Source organism: Glandiceps talaboti, chromosome 6 (genome assembly GCF_964340395.1).
Source record: "Glandiceps talaboti chromosome 6, keGlaTala1.1, whole genome shotgun sequence".
In the NCBI taxonomy this organism is placed as follows: domain Eukaryota; kingdom Metazoa; phylum Hemichordata; class Enteropneusta; family Spengelidae; genus Glandiceps; species Glandiceps talaboti.
Window position 1 is genome coordinate 1,560,603 of NC_135554.1, and position 24,934 is coordinate 1,585,536.

The 24,934-nt window shown below is 37.5% G+C and overlaps 1 protein-coding gene across 1 annotated transcript in view; it reads right to left on the reverse strand.

The window, feature by feature from the left end:
- LOC144436450 (guanine nucleotide exchange factor subunit RIC1-like) overlaps positions 1-24,934 on the reverse strand; it is a 169,032-nt gene that overhangs the window by 19,457 nt on the left and 124,641 nt on the right. Inside the window, exons 26-30 of the mRNA XM_078125248.1 lie at positions 18,787-18,873; positions 11,434-11,756; positions 6,605-6,772; positions 5,935-6,059; positions 3,074-3,313 (exon numbers count right to left, since the gene is read on the reverse strand). Coding sequence (XP_077981374.1) covers positions 3,074-3,313; positions 5,935-6,059; positions 6,605-6,772; positions 11,434-11,756; positions 18,787-18,873 — 943 coding nt within the window. The remainder of the gene's footprint in view (positions 1-3,073; positions 3,314-5,934; positions 6,060-6,604; positions 6,773-11,433; positions 11,757-18,786; positions 18,874-24,934) is intronic.

The following is a 24,934-nucleotide window of genomic DNA, read 5'->3' on the forward strand; positions in this document are numbered from 1 at the left end:
TACTGACCATGCAGTTTTGACAGATGGACGACTGAGAATCACCCTGCTGAAGGTGAATATACTGACCATGCAGTTTTGACAGATGGATAACTGAGAATCATCCTGCTGAAAGTGAATATATTGACAATGCAGTTTTGACAGATGGACGACTGAGAATCACCCTGCTGAAGGTGAATATATTGACAATGCAGTTTTGACAGATGGACGACTGAGAATCACCCTGCTGACAGTGAATATACTGACCATGCAGTTTTGACAGATGGACGACTGAGAATCACCCTGCTGAAGGTGAATATACTGACCATGCAGTTTTGACAGATGGATAACTGAGAATCATCCTGCTGAAAGTGAATATATTGACAATGCAGTTTTGACAGATGGATGACTGAGAATCACGCAGAACTAGGAAAACTGCCTTTAGCTCTAGCCAGACGATGTGGTGAGAGCTGTCTTGGGGGTTCCAAACACCTGCTGTCATCTGACTGTCTAGGTAAGCTCCCCAGCCCTCTTGTGATGCATCCGTATACAGGGACAGATCCCTGTGACTGTACAAAATGGACTTGTCTTTTAGAAGGTTGCTCTGGTCTAGCCACCATTCTAAATGGAACCTCAGCATTGGAATTGGAATTGGAACCATGGTGCTGATTGGCTGAAAATTGGGTCGCCAAAGGGCGAGAAGGTACAATTTAATTGGCCTGATCCGGAGTCTGACCCATTGTACTATATCGATTAAGGATAGCCCAGGAGAGACAGAAAATGTTTCGCTGTTATCTGTCTCAGTGGCCATAGGTTCTGAATGACTGAGAGTAGCTTGTCTATCCATTCTTGTGTAGGGCAAGCTATTCCCTTGTGTGTGATCAATCTCATTCCCACGAATACTGTATCTTGACTTGGGATGAGAACTGACTTGTCGTAACTGGAAATAAAATCCAGAGAATGGATTAACAACAATGGCAGCTTTGTCTTTCCGTGCTCTTGATAGAGAGGTTACGGACAGAATAGAAGTGAGGGGCAATTGTCTGGCAAATTCCAGAACATAACCATCCCTTACCATGGACAAAACCCATTTGTCTTGTGAGATTGTATCCCACACATTTGCAAAGTGGCTTAGTCTGCCCCCCACTGGAATTTCCAGTCTTGGAATGGGGAGTTCCTGTATCGTGTTGCCGAGTGGAGAGTCAGGAGTGCTGCTGCGAGTCAGAGCCTGATCTTTTAAAGCTGCTCTTGCTAAAAACGGGCTTGTCGGGACCAGCCTTGCCTCTACCCCGTTGACTACGCAGTTAACCATGTGGACGTCCCCTGCTAGATTGTCCAGGTTTACTCCTGTTGCCTTGGAAATTTCTGTTTGTCGGCACCATATTATCACTTGTACGGTTGGTTAGCTTTCAGCCTTGCTGAGGTGGAGGTTGTACGTGGAGACTCCCACATTAACCGTTCTCTCTGTTTTGCTTCGCTGGCCCACTGGGCTAGGGAAGTCAAATTACCAGCAAACAGTGAGGAAGTGGAAAACGAGGAGCCTCTTGCTTCCTGTTTCAGTTCCTGTGTTAATGAGTTAGACTCTCGTTTCAGGAAGGCATCCCTCTCCATCAAAATAAGTGCTGCCCGAACTCTCGCTGAAGATTCGGAGATGGGGTAGAGCCCTTTCATTGCAATGCGCAATAGCCTGAGAAGCTTAGGCACCTCTGGGGTTTCTTACTGTAGTTCAGACGTTGCTACAGCTAGAAACCAATCCATGACAGAACATGCAAGGATACTTTCTGCGTGCATTTCCCCTAACTGCTTTAACTGAGTGCCGGGGATAGACACGGAGTTGAAAGTTTTGGCTTTGGCGTCCACAGCCTCGGCATCAGTGTCTAGGCTGGGGTAATCAATCCATGGATCAGTTGTGTGAGTCTTGTATGCACGAGGCCGACTTTTTAACCATGGAAAATGACCAGGTTTTAACGCAGCAGCTTTATTGCCCTCGCCTAAAACCTCTGATGTTATTTTGTCCAGTTGACCTGAGTACATGGAAGAAAGTGGAAGAGTAGATGGTTCTTTGACCGGTTGAGACTTTTCCATTTCTTCAAATGCCATGCAAAACTCTGACTTCATAGTGGGAGCTGGCGGAGGCTTAGGACAATGGTCTGGGTACCGATTGTAAACCCATTGAATGCACTCGTGGAAGGAGAACTCCTCATCACGAGTAGGGGAAGTTGAACGCAAAGTGCCCACTACACTGGGGGTATCTGGTTCATTTCCCCCAAAGGAGGCATCACTGGGAGCCTTTAATGACATTTTGTCTATGTCTCTCCTGGCCCGACACTTTGATCGAACTGGGGAGACCTCCTGTCGACTGGGTACATGCCTGGGTGACCTCTCACTGAAGTACCGATCAAAACATTTAGAAGAACATGACCTTGAATGGCTACTCTCACTCGACTTGGAGGACGAAGAAGATTTTGAATGTGAACAGAAACTCCACCCTCTAGGGACTGGAGATCCTTGGTTTGAGGGAGAACAATCTCTTGACCTCTGCGTTCTGAAACGACTGCAAGAACGAAAGGGAGAATCCCTGGTAGGGGGCATGAAATCACGCTGTGTTCTCCTAGCAATACGCTTTGAACCCTCAGCCCTGTAATAAGGGAGGGACGGCCAGTGGTACTGTTTTGATGACGTTGAAGGATTCTAGTCGAAAGTCTACAGTATCATGTTTGGCATGTAATTCACACATTACCGTATGACATGCAGATATCAATGTATAGCATCAGCTGTGGTCAGTACACACTTTGTCTTTGTAAACAGTTGAGTATTAACGGAGTATGTAAATTATGGTGACCTCTGAGATAACTCCTAAGCAGTGAATAATTTTGACACAATTGCTAGTTTGTCACTTGTTGAGGAGCGGTGTGATTCAAAATTTGGAGTCGCCAGTTTACCTAAAGAAGTGCAAGTCTGAGTCGCTAGTCAATAAATCAATTCACCATTTGACCATCTAGTGATTGGCAGCAGGAACACTGCTAGAATGACTGAACAGTAATCAATTCCATGTTATACTATGCAATAGAGCTATTTACTTAAAAGTAAAACTCACCCTTGTTTAAGATGGGTTTTAATACTGCATCTTCTGTCTTGCTGTCACATAGTAAATCTTCATTTTGTGTGGCACCTTGTTCTCTAATCTTGGATGTACAAGATAACATGAATCCATTGTTACTACCACTGGTTGCTAGGATACCAGAATCTACATCATCATCAGCAGCAATGCCATTCATATCATTTTCTATGAAGGCCTGGGTAGTGGTTCCTAATGATGAACGTGAATTTAACCGACCTGTGGAAGAAATGTGTCCACTTAATATTCAAATATTAGCCAATGAAGTCTGAAGGATGTGGGGGATCTGTGGCCTAACTAAAAGTATTTGACTGTAACTATACTGATAAGACAGCTAGACCACTGGGCATTCGCTTAAGAGAACATATTAGCGGCTGTCAACCATTATCAGCAGTAGAACACTTGAAGAAGTCACAACATAAATGTGATACGGTGTCAAAATGTAGGATAAAACAGAACAACATTACAGACGCAGGTTGAAGGAAGCCATATGCATTCATCGCAGCTAATTCGCTGTGTGTACTGTTCTGTTAACGTCACTTCCAGTTTGAGTGCTAATAAATGGTGTTGTCGCGTCAGTTATTGCAGTGGTGAACATAAAATTAGAACCAATGGTATTGTAGCACGACTGTTCATTTTTTAGAAATGTTTATCCACATGCTGATCCAAGCTAGGTATGGGTGTTCATTTGCTGAATGATTATCCAGTAGCCTATCCAACCCTGTTGTTATCTTTGCAATATACACGATCATTTGGCTGTTGCTATGGGCACGGTCATGTTGCTAGACATATTTGCATATAAATTTTGAATGTTAGTTCACTTGTCTATGAATCCCTGGTGTTGTCTTTACAATTTACATGATCATTTGGCTATTGCTATGGGCTTGGTTTTGATGCTAAGTATACTTGCTTACATTTTTTGAATGCTTATCCATTTGTCTATTAATCCCTCTTGTTATCTTTGCAATATATGTGATCATTTGGTTGTTGCCATGGCCATGGTCTTGTTGCTAGGCATTTACATACATTTTTTGAATGCTTGTTCACTTGTCTATGAATCCTGTTGTTATCTTTGTGAAATACACCATCTTTTGGATATTGCTATGGGTGTGGTCATGGTTGCAGGGATATTTGCATGCATTCCATTGTGGTGATGGTTGTTAGGGCCAATTGTGTCAAAATATTTTGAAGAGAATCTGCAGAATAACACTTCTAGAAACATCTCACCAAGTTTCAGTCTCATTGACCAAGTACTTTTTGACCAAAATTCACATTTTTACACCTAATTTGCATATTACTGATGAGATTATTATACGCTTAATATTTCTTCATCTATATACCCAGAGATGCATCCCTGTTAAATTTCAGCACAATCTGCTGAGTAGTTTTGGAATTATAGGTTTTTGACCAAAAAGACATATTTTAGCCCTAATTTGCATATTACTAAGGGACTCATTATGTCATGAACAAATCTTAATTTACTCACCCCTAAGAATGTTCCCATCAAATTTCTTGCCAATCTGCATAGTACTTTTGAAGTTAAAGTTTTTTGACCAAAAATCACATTGTTTGACCAAAAACCAACATCTCTGATGCAATAATATTCATTTGAACAATTCACAACTAACTAGATACCAAAAGTAACATAACCACCAAATATCAAAGCAATCGGTCCAGCAGTTTTTGACTTAAAAGGTGATTCAAAATGCTCACAATCACTATTGCTATTTTCCTAGACGACATGTTTGTGAAACGTATTCTGGTTTTAAAACTTTAAAAAAGCGTCTGCAAACACCTTAAAATGACTTTTTTTCAGTCAGTTCCCTTCGGATTCACTTCGAGAGTTTTCGGGTATTTCCGGTCCCACCTAGACCACAGGATTTTATGACGTCATAGAGAGACATCGTTAGCACATAGCCTACGGACGAGCGTAGTCAACAGGTGAATAAAACTCAACAGCATTGTGAAAAAATACATTGCCGGTGGTTGTAATAGACATCAGTAAACAAAAACTACAGTCTACATGTCTTATTAACCAACATTTACTGATATTTACTCACATTTCCTGACTAATTGTCAGTGTCTGTGGGTATAAATGCTAAAATATTAGTCTTCCTCAAATCCCCAGGGAGCATACAATCCATTGCAGCCATTTCAGCGCATAGGATTAAAGCCTTCACATTGCAACCTACATCCTACCAAGTCCCCAATTATACAGCTGGGTTGACAAGCACAGTCGTGGTTCAAATCTTGCCCAAGGATTTTAGCCACTCAGAAACAAACAGCAGGCAGCGACAGGGCTCAAACCTGAAGACTAAAGGGCTGTTGTGCTGTTCTGATCCGAGCCAGGGGTAATAAATTGTAAAGAGCTTTGAACACGGTGTGGGAAAGCTCTATATAAGAACCCAACATTATTATTGTACTTTTAATAGTAATCAATAGTGAACGTCAAGTTTTTGTTTTTTGTTTTGATTTCTATACAAATTAAGTTTGTGCTATACATTTTACTTGATATTGTGATAGTTTTTAAGGTCCTTTTTGTTCTATATCGGACATTAGATTTTCACAGTTTTTAAGGTCCCTCTCCTCTTTGGTTATATCTTGGATATTATGTTTTTTAACAGTTTTTTAAGGGCTTTCTGTTTTTATTGGACATTTTCAGTTTAACCTTTTTTTCAGTTTTGTAAAGCGCATTGAGGCTGTTGCGTAATGCGCTGATAAGAATTTATTATTATTATTATGACAGTTTTAGATACCTCATTACTCTCAGCTCTTTGTTCATTTTTAAATACTTCTGTTGTCATGACAACAACCTAACTAATTTTTCTCTTGATACTTACCCACATGTTTTGGTAGAGGAAGTTGAGATGAATTGTGCAGAGCAAATACTGGTAATGGCCACATGAAATCTTGGTGAAGTTTCTTTAAAGCTTCAATAGGGTCATCCACCTTGGCAGCTCTTAGCCTAGAAGAGGGAAAGTAGTGCCAACTGTATATTTGTGCAACGATTGATGATGTAATTTTCAGATGGTTTGATTGCTAAGACATTGATTCTGTCTTGTTGATTCATACACATCCCTGTTGTTATCTTTGGGCAATATACTCTTGGTTACTGTAACATGTATGGGTGTGTCCATGGTTACTATGTATAGTTACTATTGTTATCTTTAGGCAATATACTTAAATTAGGACCAACTACGATAAAAGACGATGTCATTATTGGAAACAAGGAAGATGAGAATCACTCTCCATTGTGTGTCGGGAATCACAAATTATGTGTACCTACATTCAAAGGTGACATCTCTAAAGGAAACAAAGAAAGGTGAACTTATTATTTATCGTCAGTTATTCATAAACTTGAACACCTCATTATCTCCTGTTTCCCTGTCATGAATTGTCTCTAGTGGTCATTACTCGTCTTTACTGGTAACTCGTTAGGACGCGTAATTACAATACAATGTTATTGATTTTGATTTCGCCCCTAATATGCTGTACTGTTGATATACATACCTTTCTTTTCTAAGCCAACCAACCAATCCAAAGTCCAGATGAGCTGAAAACATTCCTAGATCCTTGACTCTAGCTGCAGATAGTAATTTTCTGGCATGACGACATAAAATAGTATCTAGGAAGAATTCATCACTGGACCCACCACTGTCCTTTCTGTGTACAGAGGTTCTATAAAATTAACAAGATATCGTTCTAGAATGTATGATGTCATTGTTCATTATAGGGGGTATTAGTAATTCAATTGCCTAGAAATTGGTGCCAAAAGTACATTGATATGTCGATTACTGTTTACCATAACACAACAAACAGGTCAGCGATCAGAATTCGAAGTTCACTGTGACTGAAGAAAAGAACGAACTATCGGTGAGTGACATGACAGCTGATATTTTTTATTCTTTGTCTGATTCTGACTCTGAATTTGAGTGATTTATCTTCTGACATAGAGGATGATGTACCATTAGCCAGGTTAGTTTGACGTAACTCAGATGACGAGGCAGAATTAAATATTTCACCCGATGACAGCGACGACTCCAGTAGCAGTAGTGACAATGACTCGATCGAGTGGTCACGTGACATAACTGAAGTTGATGACTTTGAATTTAACGAAAATTCAGGAATAAATTTTGATTTCAAAGATAAATCAGCGAAAGATGTTTTTGAGTGTTTTTTCACTCTGGAACTTATGACTAAAATAGTAACTGAATGAACTAACCGCTATGCTGATCAATGTCGTCATGATCCAAACAACTGAAACTAACCGCTATGCTGATCAATGACGTCATGATCCAAACAACTGAAAGTCTGCATGGGAAGCTATAGCCATTGTGTTTTTAGGTCTAACTTAGCTTTAGCGATGGGACTTGACAAGAAGGGATTGTTAGATTTGACAGAAATTTGCAGCATGCACCAGCTTTAACAGTTCTAAACTAAATCAAAATAAAATTACGGAAATGTGCAAATAAAAACTACTCAACAGAAACAACTTGAAGGCTAAACAAGCGACCTATCGGTCAGAATAGCTCCGCTGTTCTTTTCATTTTTTATGTTGGTAACATGTAGAAGTGGTTCAGTTGTTCAGCTCTTCACTATGCAGTTAGTGGTTTCATATGATGTCTCACTATAAAACACATTTTACACAGAAAGTTAGTAAAATATTGTACTTTTATACCATAGTCACCATTTTACACAAAATCTCACAAAAATAATGACTGGGAGAAATGCACTAAAAAAAAGAAAAAAAAAAAAGAAGGATTTTTGAGGTTGGCTATAAATAATTCCAGTGTCTTACAGCTTTAACCCTTGAAAATTTTATTGATGAATGAAATAAACTAGGGATCTAAAATAATTTTGAGTAATTCGAATTTCAATTTTCTAACAAATTTACCAAAAACACTGTCCATAATTGTCAACAACATTCAACTTGTAGTAGACATAACATTGTCTAATATTTTCATTTAATAGTCTATGGACTTCCTTGCAGGTGCAATCGGTTTAGCGGTTTTGACTTTCAGTTGTTTACACACACAGACACACAGACACAGACACACAGACACACATACACACACACACACACACACACACACAGTAGTTTACTAGCGGATGACATTGGCCTTACTTGTAAATTTTTTTCAGCATACCATTGTATTTAAACCTTCAAGTTGTACTTGACATTTCGCAATATTTATAATTCTCAACAAATAACCTCAACATGCCTTACCTCGCTCGTACTCAAAGCAGTCCTGGTATGATCACTAACATGACCAGAGAGAACCTTTTCGGATTTATATGTAAAACGGGGAAAGATACGCAAAACATAATGCAAAGTCTGAAGCCAAATTAAAGTTGTAATTACTTTTACCTGCCAAATATCTGCATTTTGGAAATGGCAAGACATGTCGTTTAAACTGTCGGCCAATAAACAAAGTTTGGCCGATTCACAGTCAGGGTTCGTACACTTAAAGCAAAACAAAATTCCAGGACTTTCCAGGGGTTTTTCGTCAGTTTTCCAGGGGTATTCATATTGATTTTGGCCATTTTCCAGGGGTGTTGACACTAAAGTATATGTTTTCAATGACATCTAATTGTCTGATGTGGACGAGAAAAATCAACAACAGTTCCCATATGTCACAAAACATTTTAAAGACAATCGACACTATGCAAGATATTGGTTTCAAAACCACGTTTACACGCTAAGATTAACGGAGAAACCTCGGTCCTACCCCACTAAGTAGCCGCTTCGTCAAGCTGGTGCATTGATCGTGTAAGATTGAGTCGAAGCATTCGTCAGTCTAATTCAGACTGACATATCCAGAAAAATAAATCAAAAACTAAAATTTGTCCTCGTTATTGTATGGTTTGATGTTACTAGATTTATAAGCCACCTAAAATATTTTTTTCTTCAAAATTTTGAATAAAAATGTCATTTACGTAACGAAATTTTGAGCTATGAATAAATGAATACATTCATCGCTTGCGTCGCGATGTTTATGTACGGATGCCATGAGTTGCGGAACATCGCGATTTCAACTCAACTTGACCATTGACGAATGTTACTGTACCGACAACATAAAACAGCAGTTTATTCTTTCAGAACATGTAACAAAAATACCCATTTATCGACGACATAAAAGTCACAACCGTACTTCCACAACCCGGAAATTCAACAGCACTTCCCTAGGCCTAGCTTGTAGTATCAGTCGACGCTCGTGCGCCGAACTTGTAACAATTTCTAATCGAGGTTGATGATGCTTTGATACTCGCTACAGTGTTACGATCGCGATAATCTTGTTAACAGACCTACTGTACATGTTACCCCGGCCGGGACTGTTACAATATCATGTCCCTGAAATGACGACTGGGAGATGTATGGAGTACAACTTGATATATGCAAGATCGAAAGAAACACTGCGGCACCCATTCAACTAATAGGCACGGTCTGTGGGGCAAAGTGTCTCGTGGAACGATCGTTTGACTGTCTGGGTTCAATCGGCGTGAATTTTTATTCATCACCCAGCGTGGCGAAAGACTTTGAAAATATTTTCGCGATTTCACATTTACGAGATTCAGAATCATATGAATGGGTGGCTCGAGCACAGACATGACGATCGTCAATATTAATCGATCGATTGAACATGATCATTTTCCAGGGTTTTCCAGGGGTAGGGCGCATTTTTCCAGGGTTTTCCAGGGCTTTCCAGGGAGGGTTTGAAATTCCAGGGTTTTCCAGGGTTTTCCAGGACCGTGCGAACCCTGACAGTACCCAGTGTACAGAGAGTCTCAGAGACTGCTCATGTATAACTTCAACCACATGCCTTGTGTACGCAAGTTTTCTTCATTCTGGTTCACTATCACTCCAAATTGCACGACAATATCGAATTAAACACAAGTTACATGTTATCTGAAAACATCAAACCTTTATCGTGGGTCTGAAGTGTGATTTTAGTGAGTACTAAGAACTCCCGCGTTGCTGCTTGCTGTTGAAAATTGCTCGGTCAAACGAGGTCAGCTTCAACTTCTGGGTCAAATCAGTTGCTTTCTACTGAAAATTCTTGAACGAACCGTTACACAACGGTCCTACTAAATTTTCTTGCCATGGTTATTTAAAACACATAAAAATCCACCTTTTTGTGAAATTTGTAAACTTTCCGGTCCGTATTAAGGTAACTATCAGCGAAAAACCAGGTCGAAATTTCAGGGCCCCAAGTATTCGTCCCGAATCGTCTGAAAATTGGTATTCCTAAATGTAATGCCAAAATTTATTTTGCTGGCACGAAAGAAGAGATGTCAGTTGAGGTTTAGGCGTTCACAGTATCTGAAATGGTTGACTCTAGTGAAAGTGAAAATACCCAAAAATAAGGCCCGTGAGCAGCCATTCAAATGTAATGGTCGCGATCTGAAGGATAGATTGTATGCAAATGAGGGTGTTGCAGACTGGCAGTATACTGGAATGAACCATTATGTAGAAGGGGTGCAGAATTTGGATTTGAAGATTACAACCCTGTTTCGAACAAACGCTTGTCATTTGGGCGCACAATGCGTAGCATTATGACTATAGCACATATTACATTGCTTGTTTGACGTCAATGGTGTCTTTTGAAAAGTGGCAGTTTACTTAAAGTCTCGTCGACTGATTCCAATATGGCGTCGGTCACAATGCTCATTAACATATCAATTTTTTTTTTAAATTACAAAAAAAAATCATCAAAAATAGAAAGAAGACGTGCTGACTTGAAATTAACAAATCTGAGTTAGCTACCCTCTGCGCATCAACACACCAGATATCAAAGCAATCTGACAAGTAGTATTTGAGATGATGAAAATATCATTTTTTTGAAAAAAAATCATAAAAAATTGAAAATGGCACAGATCAACTGGCTAACAAATCTGAATAGCCTCCCCCAGGGAACATGCACACCAAATATCGAAGAATTCTGACGGTCACTTTCGGAGAAGATTATGAAAATAAAAAAAAGTTGACGGACACCTATGATCACTTATACTACGCTTTCAGCTTTCGCTGGTAAATACAATTTCCAGTTGAAGCTATGTTTTGCAGAGACAGTAAAATGTTTTACAATTTGAATTGGAATTAGAGTTTGTTGTGTTTATCGATGTCATGGTATATGATATAAACAGACATGTAGGACAGGTCGTTCATTTCCTAATTTTGCATTAAATTAAGACATTTTGTTTTGACGGGGGTGGGGGTGGAGTTTAAACTAAAATGAAGAAATTATGTTTCTTGTGCGTCAGTTTTAAAATGACACAGCCCCAAGTTGCACATAACTCTACATTGTACATTATAATACATAGTGTAAGGAACTGCTTACTTTTTATCTGCTGTTTGACTTGGTTGACTAACAGACCTTTGTTTGTCAGTCCCGCCACTAAGTGAATAATTCGGGTTGGTATAACTGCTGCTCCTTCCCCTCTGTCCAGCTCCTATGGTAGGACCAAATGGAAATGATGGCTTACTCTCTCCCTTGGGTGATGTGGCAGTTAATGGAAAGATTCCTGGTGAGTTGATAGGTGCTGGAGTTCTTGGGGAAGATTCCGGATCATTTGTTCCAATTGCTCGGAGAAATCTGACCAAGTCCTTGCACAATTCCCATTTGCCATGGTCTAATGCTGCGTCTAGGAGTTGAGTAGCAAGCTGAAAGAATTGTCAACCAGAAATTAGGTTAAAGATATACACGTACATGTCTTAAGAGGGACTGAAGGTGTTAACAGACTGAAAGTGTTATCAGACTGAAGGTGTATCAGACTGAAGGTGTTATCAGACTGAAGGTGTTAACAGACTGAAGATGTTATCAGACTGAAGGCGTTAACAGACTGAAGGTGTTATCAGACTGAAGGCGTTATCAGACTGAAAGTATTATCAGACTGAAGGTATTATCAGACTGAAGGCGTTATCAGACTGAAGGCGTTATCAGACTGAAGGTGTTATCAGACTGAAAGTATCAGACTGAAGGTATTATCAGACTGAAGGCGTTATCAGACTGAAGGTGTTATCAGACTGAAGGTGTTATCAGACTGAAGGTATTATCAGACTGAAGGTATTATCAGACTGAAGGTGTTATCAGACTGAAAGTATTATCAGACTGAAGGTATTATCAGACTGAAGGTGTTATCAGACTGAAGGTATTATCAGACTGAAGGTGTTATCAGACTGAAGGTGTTATCAGACTGAAGGTATTATCAGACTGAAGGTGTTATCAGACTGAAAGTGTTATCAGACTGAAGGCGTTATCAGACTGAAGACGTTATCAGACTGAAGATGTTAACAGACTGAAGGCGTTATCAGACTGAAGGCGTTATCAGACTGATGGCGTTATTAGACTGAAGGTGTTATCAGACTGAAGGTGTTATCAGACTGAAGGTGTTATCAGACTGAAGGCGTTATCAGACTGAAGGTATTATCAGACTGAAGGTGTTATCAGACTGAAGGCGTTATCAGACTGATGGCGTTATCAGACTGAAGGTGTTATCAGACTGAAGGTATTATCAGACTGAAGGCGTTATCAGACTGAAGGCGTTATCAGAATGAAAGCGTTATCAGACTGATGGCGTTATCATGCTGAAGGTGTTATCAGGCTGAAGGTGTTAACAGACTGAAGGCGTATCAGACTGAAGGCGTTATCAGACTGAAGGCGTTATCAGACTGAAGGCGTTATCAGACTGAAGGCGTTATCAGACTGAAGGCGTTATCAGACTGAAGGCGTTATCAGACTGAAGGCGTTATCAGACTGAAGGTGTTATCAGACTGAAGGCGTTATCAGACTGAAGGTGTTATCAGACTGAAGGTGTTAACAGACTGAAGGTGTTAACAGACTGAAGGTGTTAACAGACTGAAGGCGTTATCAGACTGAAGGTGTATCAGACTGAAGGCGTTATCAGACTGAAGGCGTTATCAGACTGAAGGCGTTATCAGACTGAAGGTGTTATCAGACTGAAGGCGTTATCAGACTGAAGGTGTTATCAGACTGAAGGTGTTAACAGACTGAAGGTGTTAACAGACTGAAGGTGTTAACAGACTGAAGGCGTTATCAGACTGAAGGTGTATCAGACTGAAGGCGTTATCAGACTGATGGCGTTATTAGACTGAAGGTGTTATCAGACTGAAGGTGTTATCAGACTGAAGGCGTTAACAGACTGAAGGCGTTAACAGACTGAAGGTGTTAACAGACTGAAGGTGTTATCAGACTGAAGGTGTTAACAGACTGAAGGCGTTAACAGACTGAAGGCGTTATCAGACTGAAGGTGTATCAGACTGAAGGTGTATCAGACTGAAGGCGTTATCAGACTGAAGGTGTTAACAGACTGAAGGTGTTATCAGACTGAAGGTGTTAACAGACTGAAGGCGTTAACAGACTGAAGGCGTTAACAGACTGAAGGTGTATCAGACTGAAGGCGTTATCAGACTGAAGGTGTTATCAGACTGAAGGTGTTATCAGACTGAAGGTGTAACATACATACATACATACATACATATATTTGGACTTATACTTACATACACACATTTATACGTCACATGTCACTAATCTCGCATTCTGATTGGTCGAGAGCCCTGCAGATACACAGGTGTATTTTTCACCAACAGTCGTACTTTTGCTTGTTGTATCACGTGATCACTGCACGTCCCCTTGTAAACTAGAGATCGAGCTATAACGAGCATTTCCAATGCCAAATTTGTTGTCAACCGAACAAAATATCACCGTTGTATACATTGTAACAAGTCTTTGAACTGTAATTTTCATGTTATAGGGAAATAGTCAAAAATTTCACACAGAACGGCGAAAGTCCAGTGACGGCGAACTCGCGGTCAACACGTGATCGTAAACATAAATTCCTAAATTTATGAAGGATATGAAAATTACCACTACAGAGGGTGCAGTTTTTGCTTAACTAGAACAAGAATGCATATCCCGAACAGTTTTGTACATTTAATGGAATACAGTACGCAAAACAAAGACGCACTCATTTTTCAGCTGATGGTTATAAGTTTGCATATATCGCTGAGTGATATGCAAATAGTAAACATAACGTCATACTACTGAGCAAACGCGCACTCTGATTGGATGATAAAGTTAAGGCTGACGTGTAAACAACCGCATTGCAGTTATTGGAGTGGTGCATGATACTACACTCAACAGTATAACGCGGAAGTGATTTTATTTTAAAATGAAACAGCATTTTTAGACATTCAAAAATGAATTCATAGTCGCAGGTGACGTATAAGTATGTTATTTGCCAAATACCATTCCTTATATTGCTGCTCGAGGTAATTTTTCCGGTAAAACGGCTCGCCTCTGGCTCTCTGGAAAAATTACCTCTTGCAGCAAGTTATGGAACGGTATTTGGCAAATAACATACATATATTTGGTCTTATACTTACATGTCTACTAACTTACATACACATATTTGGACTTATACTTACATTTCTACTAACTTACATACACATATTTGGACTTATACTTACATGTCTACTAACTTACATACGTATATTTGGACTTATACTTACATGTCTACTAACTTACATACATATATTTGGACTTATACTTACATGTCTACTAACTTACATACACATATTTGGACTTATACTTACATTTCTATTAACTTACATACATATATTTGGACTTATACTTACATTTCTACTAACTTACATACATATATTTGGACTTATACTTACATTTCTACTAACTTACATACATATATTTGGACTTATACTTACATTTCTACTAACTTACATACATATATTTGGTCTTATACTTACATGTCTACTAACTTACATACATATATTTGGTCTTATACTTACATGTCTACTAACTTTCATACACATATTTGGACTTATACTTACATTTCTACTAACTTACATACATATATTTGGACTTATACTTACATGTCTACTAACTTATATACACATATTTGGACTTATACTTACATGTCTACTAACTTACATACACATATTTGGACTTATACTTACATGTCTACTAACTTACATACACATATTTGGACTTATACTTACATTTCTACTAACTTACATACACATATTTGGACTTATACTTACATGTCTACTAACTTACATAGTTTACATATATTTGGACTTATACTTACATGTCTACTAACTTACATAGTTTACATATATTTGGACTTATACTTACATGTCTACTAACTTACATAGTTTACATATATTTGGACTTATACTTACATTTCTACTAACTTACATACACATATTTGGACTTATACTTACATTTCTACTAACTTACATACATATATTTGGTCTTATACTTACATGTCTACTAACTTACATACACATATTTGGACTTATACTTACATTTCTACTAACTTACATACACATATTTGGACTTATACTTACATTTCTACTAACTTACATACGTATATTTGGACTTATACTTACATTTCTACTAACTTACATACACATATTTGGACTTATACTTACATTTCTACTAACTTACATACATATATTTGGTCTTATAATTACATGTCTACTAACTTACATACATATATTTGGACTTATACTTACATTTCTACTAACTTACATACACATATTTGGACTTATACTTACATTTCTACTAACTTACATACATATATTTGGACTTATACTTACATGTCTACTAACTTACATACACATATTTGGACTTATACTTACATGTCTACTAACTAACATACATATATTTAGACTTATACTTACATTTCTACTAACTTACATACATATATTTGGTCTTATACTTACATGTCTACTAACTTACATACACATATTTGGACTTATACTTACATTTCTACTAACTTACATACATATATTTGGACTTATACTTACATTTCTACTAACTTACATACGTATATTTGGACTTATACTTACATGTCTACTAACTTACATACACATATTTGGTCTTATACTTACATGTCTACTAACTTACATACATATATTTGGTCTTATACTTACATTTCTACTAACTTACATACACATATTTGGACTTATACTTACATGTCTACTAACTTACATACATATATTGGGACTTATACTTACATTTCTACTAACTTACATACATATATTTGGTCTTATACTTACATGTCTACTAACTTACATACATATATTTGGACTTATACTTACATTTCTACTAACTTACATACACATATTTGGACTTATACTTACATGTCTACTAACTTACATACACATATTTGGACTTATACTTACATTTCTACTAACTTACATACATATATTTGGTCTTATACTTACATGTCTACTAACTTACATACACATATTTGGACTTATACTTACATTTCTACTAACTTACATACATATATTTGGACTTATACTTACATTTCTACTAACTTACATACATATATTTGGACTTATACTTACATGTCTACTAACTTACATACATATATTTGGTCTTATACTTACATGTCTACTAACTTACATACATATATTTGGACTTATACTTACATGTCTACTAACTTACATACACATATTTGGACTTATACTTACATGTCTACTAACTAACATACATATATTTAGACTTATACTTACATTTCTACTAACTTACATACAAATATTTGGTCTTATACTTACATGTCTACTAACTTACATACACATATTTGGACTTATACTTACATGTCTACTAACTAACATACATATATTTAGACTTATACTTACATTTCTACTAACTTACATACATATATTTGGTCTTATACTTACATGTCTACTAACTTACATACACATATTTGGACTTATACTTACATTTCTACTAACTTACATACATATATTTGGACTTATACTTGCATTTCTACTAACTTACATACGTATATTTGGACTTATACTTACATGTCTACTAACTTACATACACATATTTGGACTTATACTTACATTTCTACTAACTTACATACATATATTTGGTCTTATACTTACATTTCTACTAACTTACATACACATATTTGGACTTATACTTACATGTCTACTAACTTACATACATATATTTGGACTTATACTTACATTTCTTCTAACTTACATACATATATTTGGTCTTATACTTACATGTCTACTAACTTACATACATATATTTGGACTTATACTTACATTTCTACTAACTTACATACACATATTTGGACTTATACTTACATGTCTACTAACTTACATACACATATTTGGACTTATACTTACATTTCTACTAACTTACATACATATATTTGGTCTTATACTTACATGTCTACTAACTTACATACACATATTTGGACTTATACTTACATTTCTACTAACTTACATACATATATTTGGTCTTATACTTACATGTCTACTAACTTACATACACATATTTGGACTTATACTTACATTTCTACTAACTTACATACATATATTTGGACTTATACTTACATGTCTACTAACTTACATACACATATTTGGACTTATACTTAAGCAATAACCCCCGCCGAAGGCGGGTATACACGAGATTTTGGTACAATTCGCGACATATAGCACAAGCCGAATGGCGAGTGCTATATGGAGCGAATTGTACCAAATTTGAGTGTATACCCGCCTTCGGTGGGGGTTATTGCTATTATTTTATATCAAAATATGTGTCTATTTCCTCTAAATATGATTCCGTGGTTATTTATATGCCTGAAAAGGCGAATTCACACGTACAGAAAAAGATCGTCTGTAATACATCGTCAGGAACGAGCCTATTTTGATGAGTGGATACGTTCATGTCGCCCAAACAAACACAGGAACACCAACCATACACTGCTTGCATTGCATTGCATTGATAAATTACTTTATTTACATCATATAATGCATAACGAAAACGCGTTGAAAACTAGCATTAGTAGCAACGAAGAAAACGGGGCAAGAGGTCAAAGAAAGTAACAATTTGTGTTTGGATATTTACATAAGAACAATACAATCTTGTACACTGCTAAAAATAGATGTCCCGGCGTTGAATCAGTTGAATCGGAGAAAGCTCGAGACAGTAAATCAGAGACGCGACGTTACACAGTCTACTTTAATTTAATGGTTAACAAAATGAACATTGACTGAACCTGAAAATGTACAGTTTTGAAATAATCCTGACGCACTTGACTGATGGTTAGGTTTCTTGATTCAACGAGAGCAGGACGCTGAGACGGCTTGTTGCATGGGAGAACTTGTACCTTATCAGCCATGGCCAGTGATTTTGAAGCCACTGATCGATCGTTGCTTTCGATCGCAAGGTCATCAGTGGAATTATTTGGACTACTGTAACCCAAACTATTGGACAGGATACCTGACATACCTTTACTCTGAGGAAGTGTTAACTTATTGGTATAAGAACGAACACCATCTTCATTTTTGTGAGTACTATTCATATGCTAGTTTAGGGGCCCATTTTACCACTGCCAGCCGTGGTAAAATGGGATTTTACCACAGTTATTATCCAATCAGAATGGCACATAGTAGCATGATATAATATACTTACATTTCTACTAACTTACATACATATATTTGGTCTTATACTTACATGTCTACTAACTTACATACACATATTTGGACTTATACTTACATTTCTACTAACTTACATACATATATTTGGACTTATACTTACATGTCTACTAACTTACATACATATATTTGGACTTATACTTACATTTCTACTAACTTACATACATATATTTGGACTTATACTTACATGTCTACTAACTTTCAGGTTTTCTAGGTTTTGAAGTATTATGAGATATGAGGCAGCAGTCTCAAAAGCCTTTGCATTTAGACACTCCTGTAATAAAGTTGAAATGAAGCCAAAATTATTCTACACCTTTGATCAAGACAGTACAATTTATGACAGTGATGATGATCTCATTACACTTCTGTCAACACTTTTGATACATTATGATGGCGGGGGAGGAGGAAGGATACCTGTCATGTGACATATTCCGACTTTAGAACAATGCAGCTCATTCAAATCATGACCATTGCTGTGAATACTTTCTGAGTTTCAGCGTTCAGCGATTGTGCTGATAAAGTTTTCAACAGACCCTTTCATAGCATTATTCATTTACGAGTGTTATCAAGTCATCTGTAACATACCATTTCTTTTGGTAAATGTTGATTAAAAGCCAATTAATTTGCTGAATTCACTGATAATACATGATGAGGATATTGGATAGTACAGTTTCCTCGTACATACCCAGGCTACAGGTACCAGGTATGTACCAAATACTAGTATTACTGTGCATAATGTATGATGCCCTAGTAGGTGTACAAATCTACACTGTGTGTATATGGTGAATGATGCCCCAGTAGGTGTACAAATCTACACTGTGTGTGTATGGTGAATGATGCCCTAGTAGGTGTACACATCTACACTGTAAGTACGTGGTGAATGATGCCCCAGTAGGTGTACAAATCTACACTGTGTACATGGTGAATGATGTCCTAGTAGGTGCACAAATCTACACTGTGTGTATATGGTGAATGATGCCCTAGTAGGTGTACAAATCTACACTGTGTGTACGTGGTGAATAATGCCACAGTAGGTGTACAAATTTACACTGTGTATACGGGGTGAATGATGCCCTAGTAGGTGTACAAATCTACACTGTGTGTATATGGTGAATGATGCCCTAGTAGGTGTACAAATCTACACTGTGTGTATATGGTGAATGATGCCCCAGTAGGTGTACAAATCTACACTGTGTGTATATGGTGAATGATGCCCTAGTAGGTGTACAAATCTACACTGTGTGTATATGGTGAATGATGCCCCAGTAGGTGTACAAATCTACACTGTGTGTATATGGTGAATGATGCCCCAGTAGGTGTACAAATCTACACTGTGTGTATATGGTGAATGATGCCCTAGTAGGTGTACACATCTACACTGTGTGTATATGGTGAATGATGCCCTAGTAGGTGTACAAATCTACACTGTGTGTATATGGTGAATGATGCCCCAGTAGGTGTACAAATCTACACTGTGTGTATATGGTGAATGATGCCCTAGTAGGTGTACAAATCTACACTGTGTGTATATGGTGAATGATGCGCCAGTAGGTGTACAAATCTACACTGTGTGTATATGGTGAATGATGCCCCAGTAGGTGTACAAATCTACACTGTGTGTACGTGGTGAATGATGCCCCAGTAGGTGTACAAATCTACACTGTGTGTATATGGTGAATGATGCCCTAGTAGGTGTACAAATCTACACTGTGTGTATATGGTGAATGATGCCCTAGTAGGTGTACAAATCTACAATGTGTGTATATGGTGAATGATGCCCTAGTAGGTGTACACATCTACACTGTGTGTATATGGTGAATGATGCCCTAGTAGGTGTATGGAGTACGGAGTGTCTTGTGACCTGCACCTGTCAGCAGACTCTGCCAATTTTTTTTTTCATCATTCCATTGTATTTAAACCTTGTACTTGACATTTCGCAATATGTTTCACCTCGCTCGTACTCAAAGCAGCCCCAGTATGATCACTGACATGACTAGAGAGAACCTTTTCGGATTTACATGTAAAATGGGGAAAGATACGCAAAACATAATGCAAAGTCTGAAGCCAAATTAAAGTTGTAATTATTTTAATTATTTTTACTTGCCAAATATTTGCATTTTGGAATTGGCAAGACATGTTCATGTCATTTACATCACAGATAACTAACACTAGTTATTTGTGTTTACATGTAAACTGTCGGCCAATAAACAAAGTTTGGTCGATTCACTGTATTCACCTAGGCCATAAGGCGTGTGCAGTACGCACACGCCTTATGGCATGGCATGCCTTGCTTACGCAAGTTGTCTTCATTCGAGTTCACTGTCACCCCAAATTGCACGACAATATAGAATTAATCACAAGTTACATGTTATCTGAAAACATCAAGCTTTTATAGTGGGTCTGAAGTGTGATTTTAGTGAGCACCACAACTCCCACGTTGCTTGCTGCTGGTTGTGGAAAATCACCCGGTCAGACGAAGCCAGCTTCAACTTCCGGGTCAAATCAGTCGTTTTCTACCAAAAATTCTTGAACGGTCCGGACCGTTACACAATGATCCTACTAAATTTACTTGCCATGGTTATTTAAAACACATAAAAATCCACCTTTTTGTGAAATTTGTAAACTTTCCGGTCCGTATTGAGGAAACTATGACTCAAGCGAAAACCGGGTCGAAATTTCAAGGCCTCAAGTATGCGTCCCGAATTCGTCAGAAAATCGGTATTCCTAAATGTAATGCCAACATTTATTTTGCTGGCATGAAAGAAGAGATAACAGTTGAGGTTTAGGCGTTTTCAGTATCTAAAATGGGGAACTCTAGTGAAAGTTACGGCGAGTTGAAAATACCGAAAAATAAGGCCCGTGAGCAGCCATTCAAAGTGTAACAGTCGCTATATGGAGGATAGATGTATGCAAATGAGGATGTGGCGGACTGGCTGATTATGTAGAAGGGGTGCCGAATTTCGATTTGAAGTTTACAACCCTGTTTCGAACAAACACTTGTCATTTGGGCGCCCAATGCGTAGAATTATGAGTATAGCACATATTACATTGCTTGTTTGACGTCAATAGTGTCTTTTGAAAAGTGGCAGTTTACTTAAAGTCTCGTTGACTGATTTCCAATATGGCGTCGGTCACAATGCTCATTAACATATTAATTTTTTTGTTAAATTACAAGAGAAAAATCATAAAAAATAAAAATGAAGATGTGCTGACTTGAAATTAACAAATCTGAGTAAGCTACCCCCTGCGCAACAACACACCAGATATCAAAGCAATCTGACAAGTAGTATTTGAGGAGATGATGAAAATGTCATTTTTTGAAAAAAAAATCATAAAAAATTGAAAATGGCACAGATCAACTTGGCATGAACACATCTGAATAGCCTCCCCCCAGGGAACATGCACACCAAATATCGAAGAATTCTGACGGTCACATTCGGAGAAGATGATGAAAATATAAAAATTTGACGGACACCAATGATTCCACCTATACTCTATACCTTAATACACACCTATACCTAAAGCTAAAAAAGAGAACAAATAAATCAAATCTATAAGTTTCGCCCATGTAGGAAAATGAATAAGTTCTTGAACCAGACGTGTTATTTTAGTGTTAATATGTTGCATCGACATTTGATTGAATAGCATTGGCCTAACTGATTTTTACGTCGTATTTAACAATGGAAAACTACTAGTGGCGACGCGACTATTTTATTTCTATTCTCAATGGCTATAGGCCCCTAATTAAATTTGTGCACATGATGTGTCCCATTTTTGACAAACATTTTGTTTTGTGGCCACAGAACCTATTGAAGTGCTTTCAAGATCATTCATTTTTTCCATCTGTAAGGAAGGAGATACTTTAGGGGTGGAAAATTATGTGTGTGTGTGTGTCAGTTTCAGTCTCATTGACTGAGTACTTTTTGAGAAATACGTTTTTGACCAAAATTCACATTTTAACACCTAATTTGCATATCACTGATGAGATCATTATATGCTTGATATTTCTTCATCTATACACCCCCACATGCATCCCCATTAAATTTCAGCCCATCTGGACAGTAGTTTTAGAATTAAATATTTTTGACCAAAAAGACACATTTTTGCCCTAATTTGCATATTACTGATGGGCTCATCATTTCTTGAACAATTCTTTATCTAAATACCCTTAAGAATGTTTCCACCAAATAATTTTCAGACCGATCTGCCCAGTAGTTTTTGAGTTTAAGATTTTCAACCAAAAAATCACAGTTTTTTGACCAAAATCACACACTGGTGGTAAGATAAGATAATTTTGATTTGAACAATTTCCTAACAAAATACCCAAGGTAACACACACACACACACACACACACACACACACACACACACACACACACACACATATCTCAACCCTATCATAGGGTTGAGATATACCCTGAACTAGCTAACAAACATTGCTAGCTAATATGTATATCACTTTTAAAATCACTTTTATTGTGGTATGTTTGTGTATTATTATTTTTCTCGTGTAAAGAACTTACCACATTTAATTGCTATTGTTATGTCTATTGGAATCCAACTGTGCTACAAATTTCAAAAAACTGTTACATATTCTTGTACTTATTTCATGCTGTTATTTATTGTTGTTTTTATACTTATTTCTTGCTGCTTTTAAAATGTTTGTTTTGCTGATCTGTTGTGGTGTTGCTTATTTCTTTGTATTATCAACTGTTTATTCATGTTGTAAATCAATCCTGTCATTCACTTTTGTAATTTATTCGGACTGGCTTGTAAGTGAAAATTTTGTGTATGAAGTAAGAAGTTGGCAATGACAAGATGATGATCACCAAAGTAAACGGGGTATGAAAAATATTCAATGTTTGAGTGATTTAATATAGTGAAAAGTAAATCCAACCACCCTCCAAGATTATGAGTTGGTTGATCTATCAACTGATCTATGATTTTGAAAAACAGCGTCAATGGTGTTATTTCACAACTGTATTTGGCTGTTGCTATGGGCATGGTCTTGTTGCTAGGTATATTTGCATACATTTTTTGAATCTTGATTCACTTACTCACCCATCCCTGTTGTTATCTTTGTAATATGCATATTAATCATTTCACTGTTTGTAAGGGTGTGGTCATGGTTGCTAGAGCTAGTTGTGTCAAAATGTTTTGTCAAAGTTTTTTGACCCAAAATGCACATCTCAGAAATGATCATTTTCATTTGAACAATTTCCCAACTTAATTCCAAAAGTAATGTCCCAAGCAAATACTAACACAATTGATTGGGTGGCTTTTAGATTTAAGTCATCCACAGACAGACACCCAGACACCACACCATGCCTACAGCACTTGAACTTCATTAGTTCAGTTGTGCTAACTAAAGACTGAAATAAACAGCCATCCAAAATATCCTTCCCTACGGTTTTAACTTTAAGTTTAAGTCAACCACAGATAGGGAGACAGACAGACAGACAGATATATAGATGGACAAGACTATCATATCTGTAGCATGACTGAACCTGTTTTTATCATAGAGAGTAGTGTATATGATTTAATTCAGCTGTGCTAAAAACAGTGTTTCCAAGCAACCTCAAACAGAGGTTAATCTTTATGCCACTGACATTGAGATGTGAAGTAGCCAAAAAAGATGTAATGATTTCACGGCGTCAATAAAAGAATAACCTTTCATTTCTAGTCAAAGCATTTTCTCACACTACGACTCACGTTTTTGGACCAAAAACACACACCTATGATGCGATCATTTTGCTTTGAACAATTTCCCAACCAGACACCAAAAGTAATGTCCCACCAAGATACCCAAGGCAATCGGTCTAGCGTTTTTTTACTTTAAGCTGTTTATACACACACACACACACACACACACACATCCACATACACACAGACAGACAGACAGACAGACACTTAACGATGCCTATAGCACTACTGAACCTTATCAGTTCAGTTGTGCTAAAAAAAAGTAGACAGACGGAAAAGTAAGCTATGCCATATTAAGAATTGATTTGCTTCTTTGTCTGTAAATTCTCCTGAACTGGAGTTTACACATGCTACTCATGGGAATGGTTCTTACATGACAGGGGGAGTTTACACATGCTACTCATGGGAATGGTTCTTACATGACAGGGGGAGTTTACACATGCTACTCATGGGAATGGTTCTCACATGACAGGGGGAGTTTGCACACGCTACTCATGGGAATGGTTCTTACATGACAGGGGGAGTTTACACACGCTACTCATGGGAATGGTTCTTACATGACAGGGGGAGTTTACACACGCTACTCATGGGAATGGTTCTTACATGACAGGGGGAGTTTACACATGCTACTC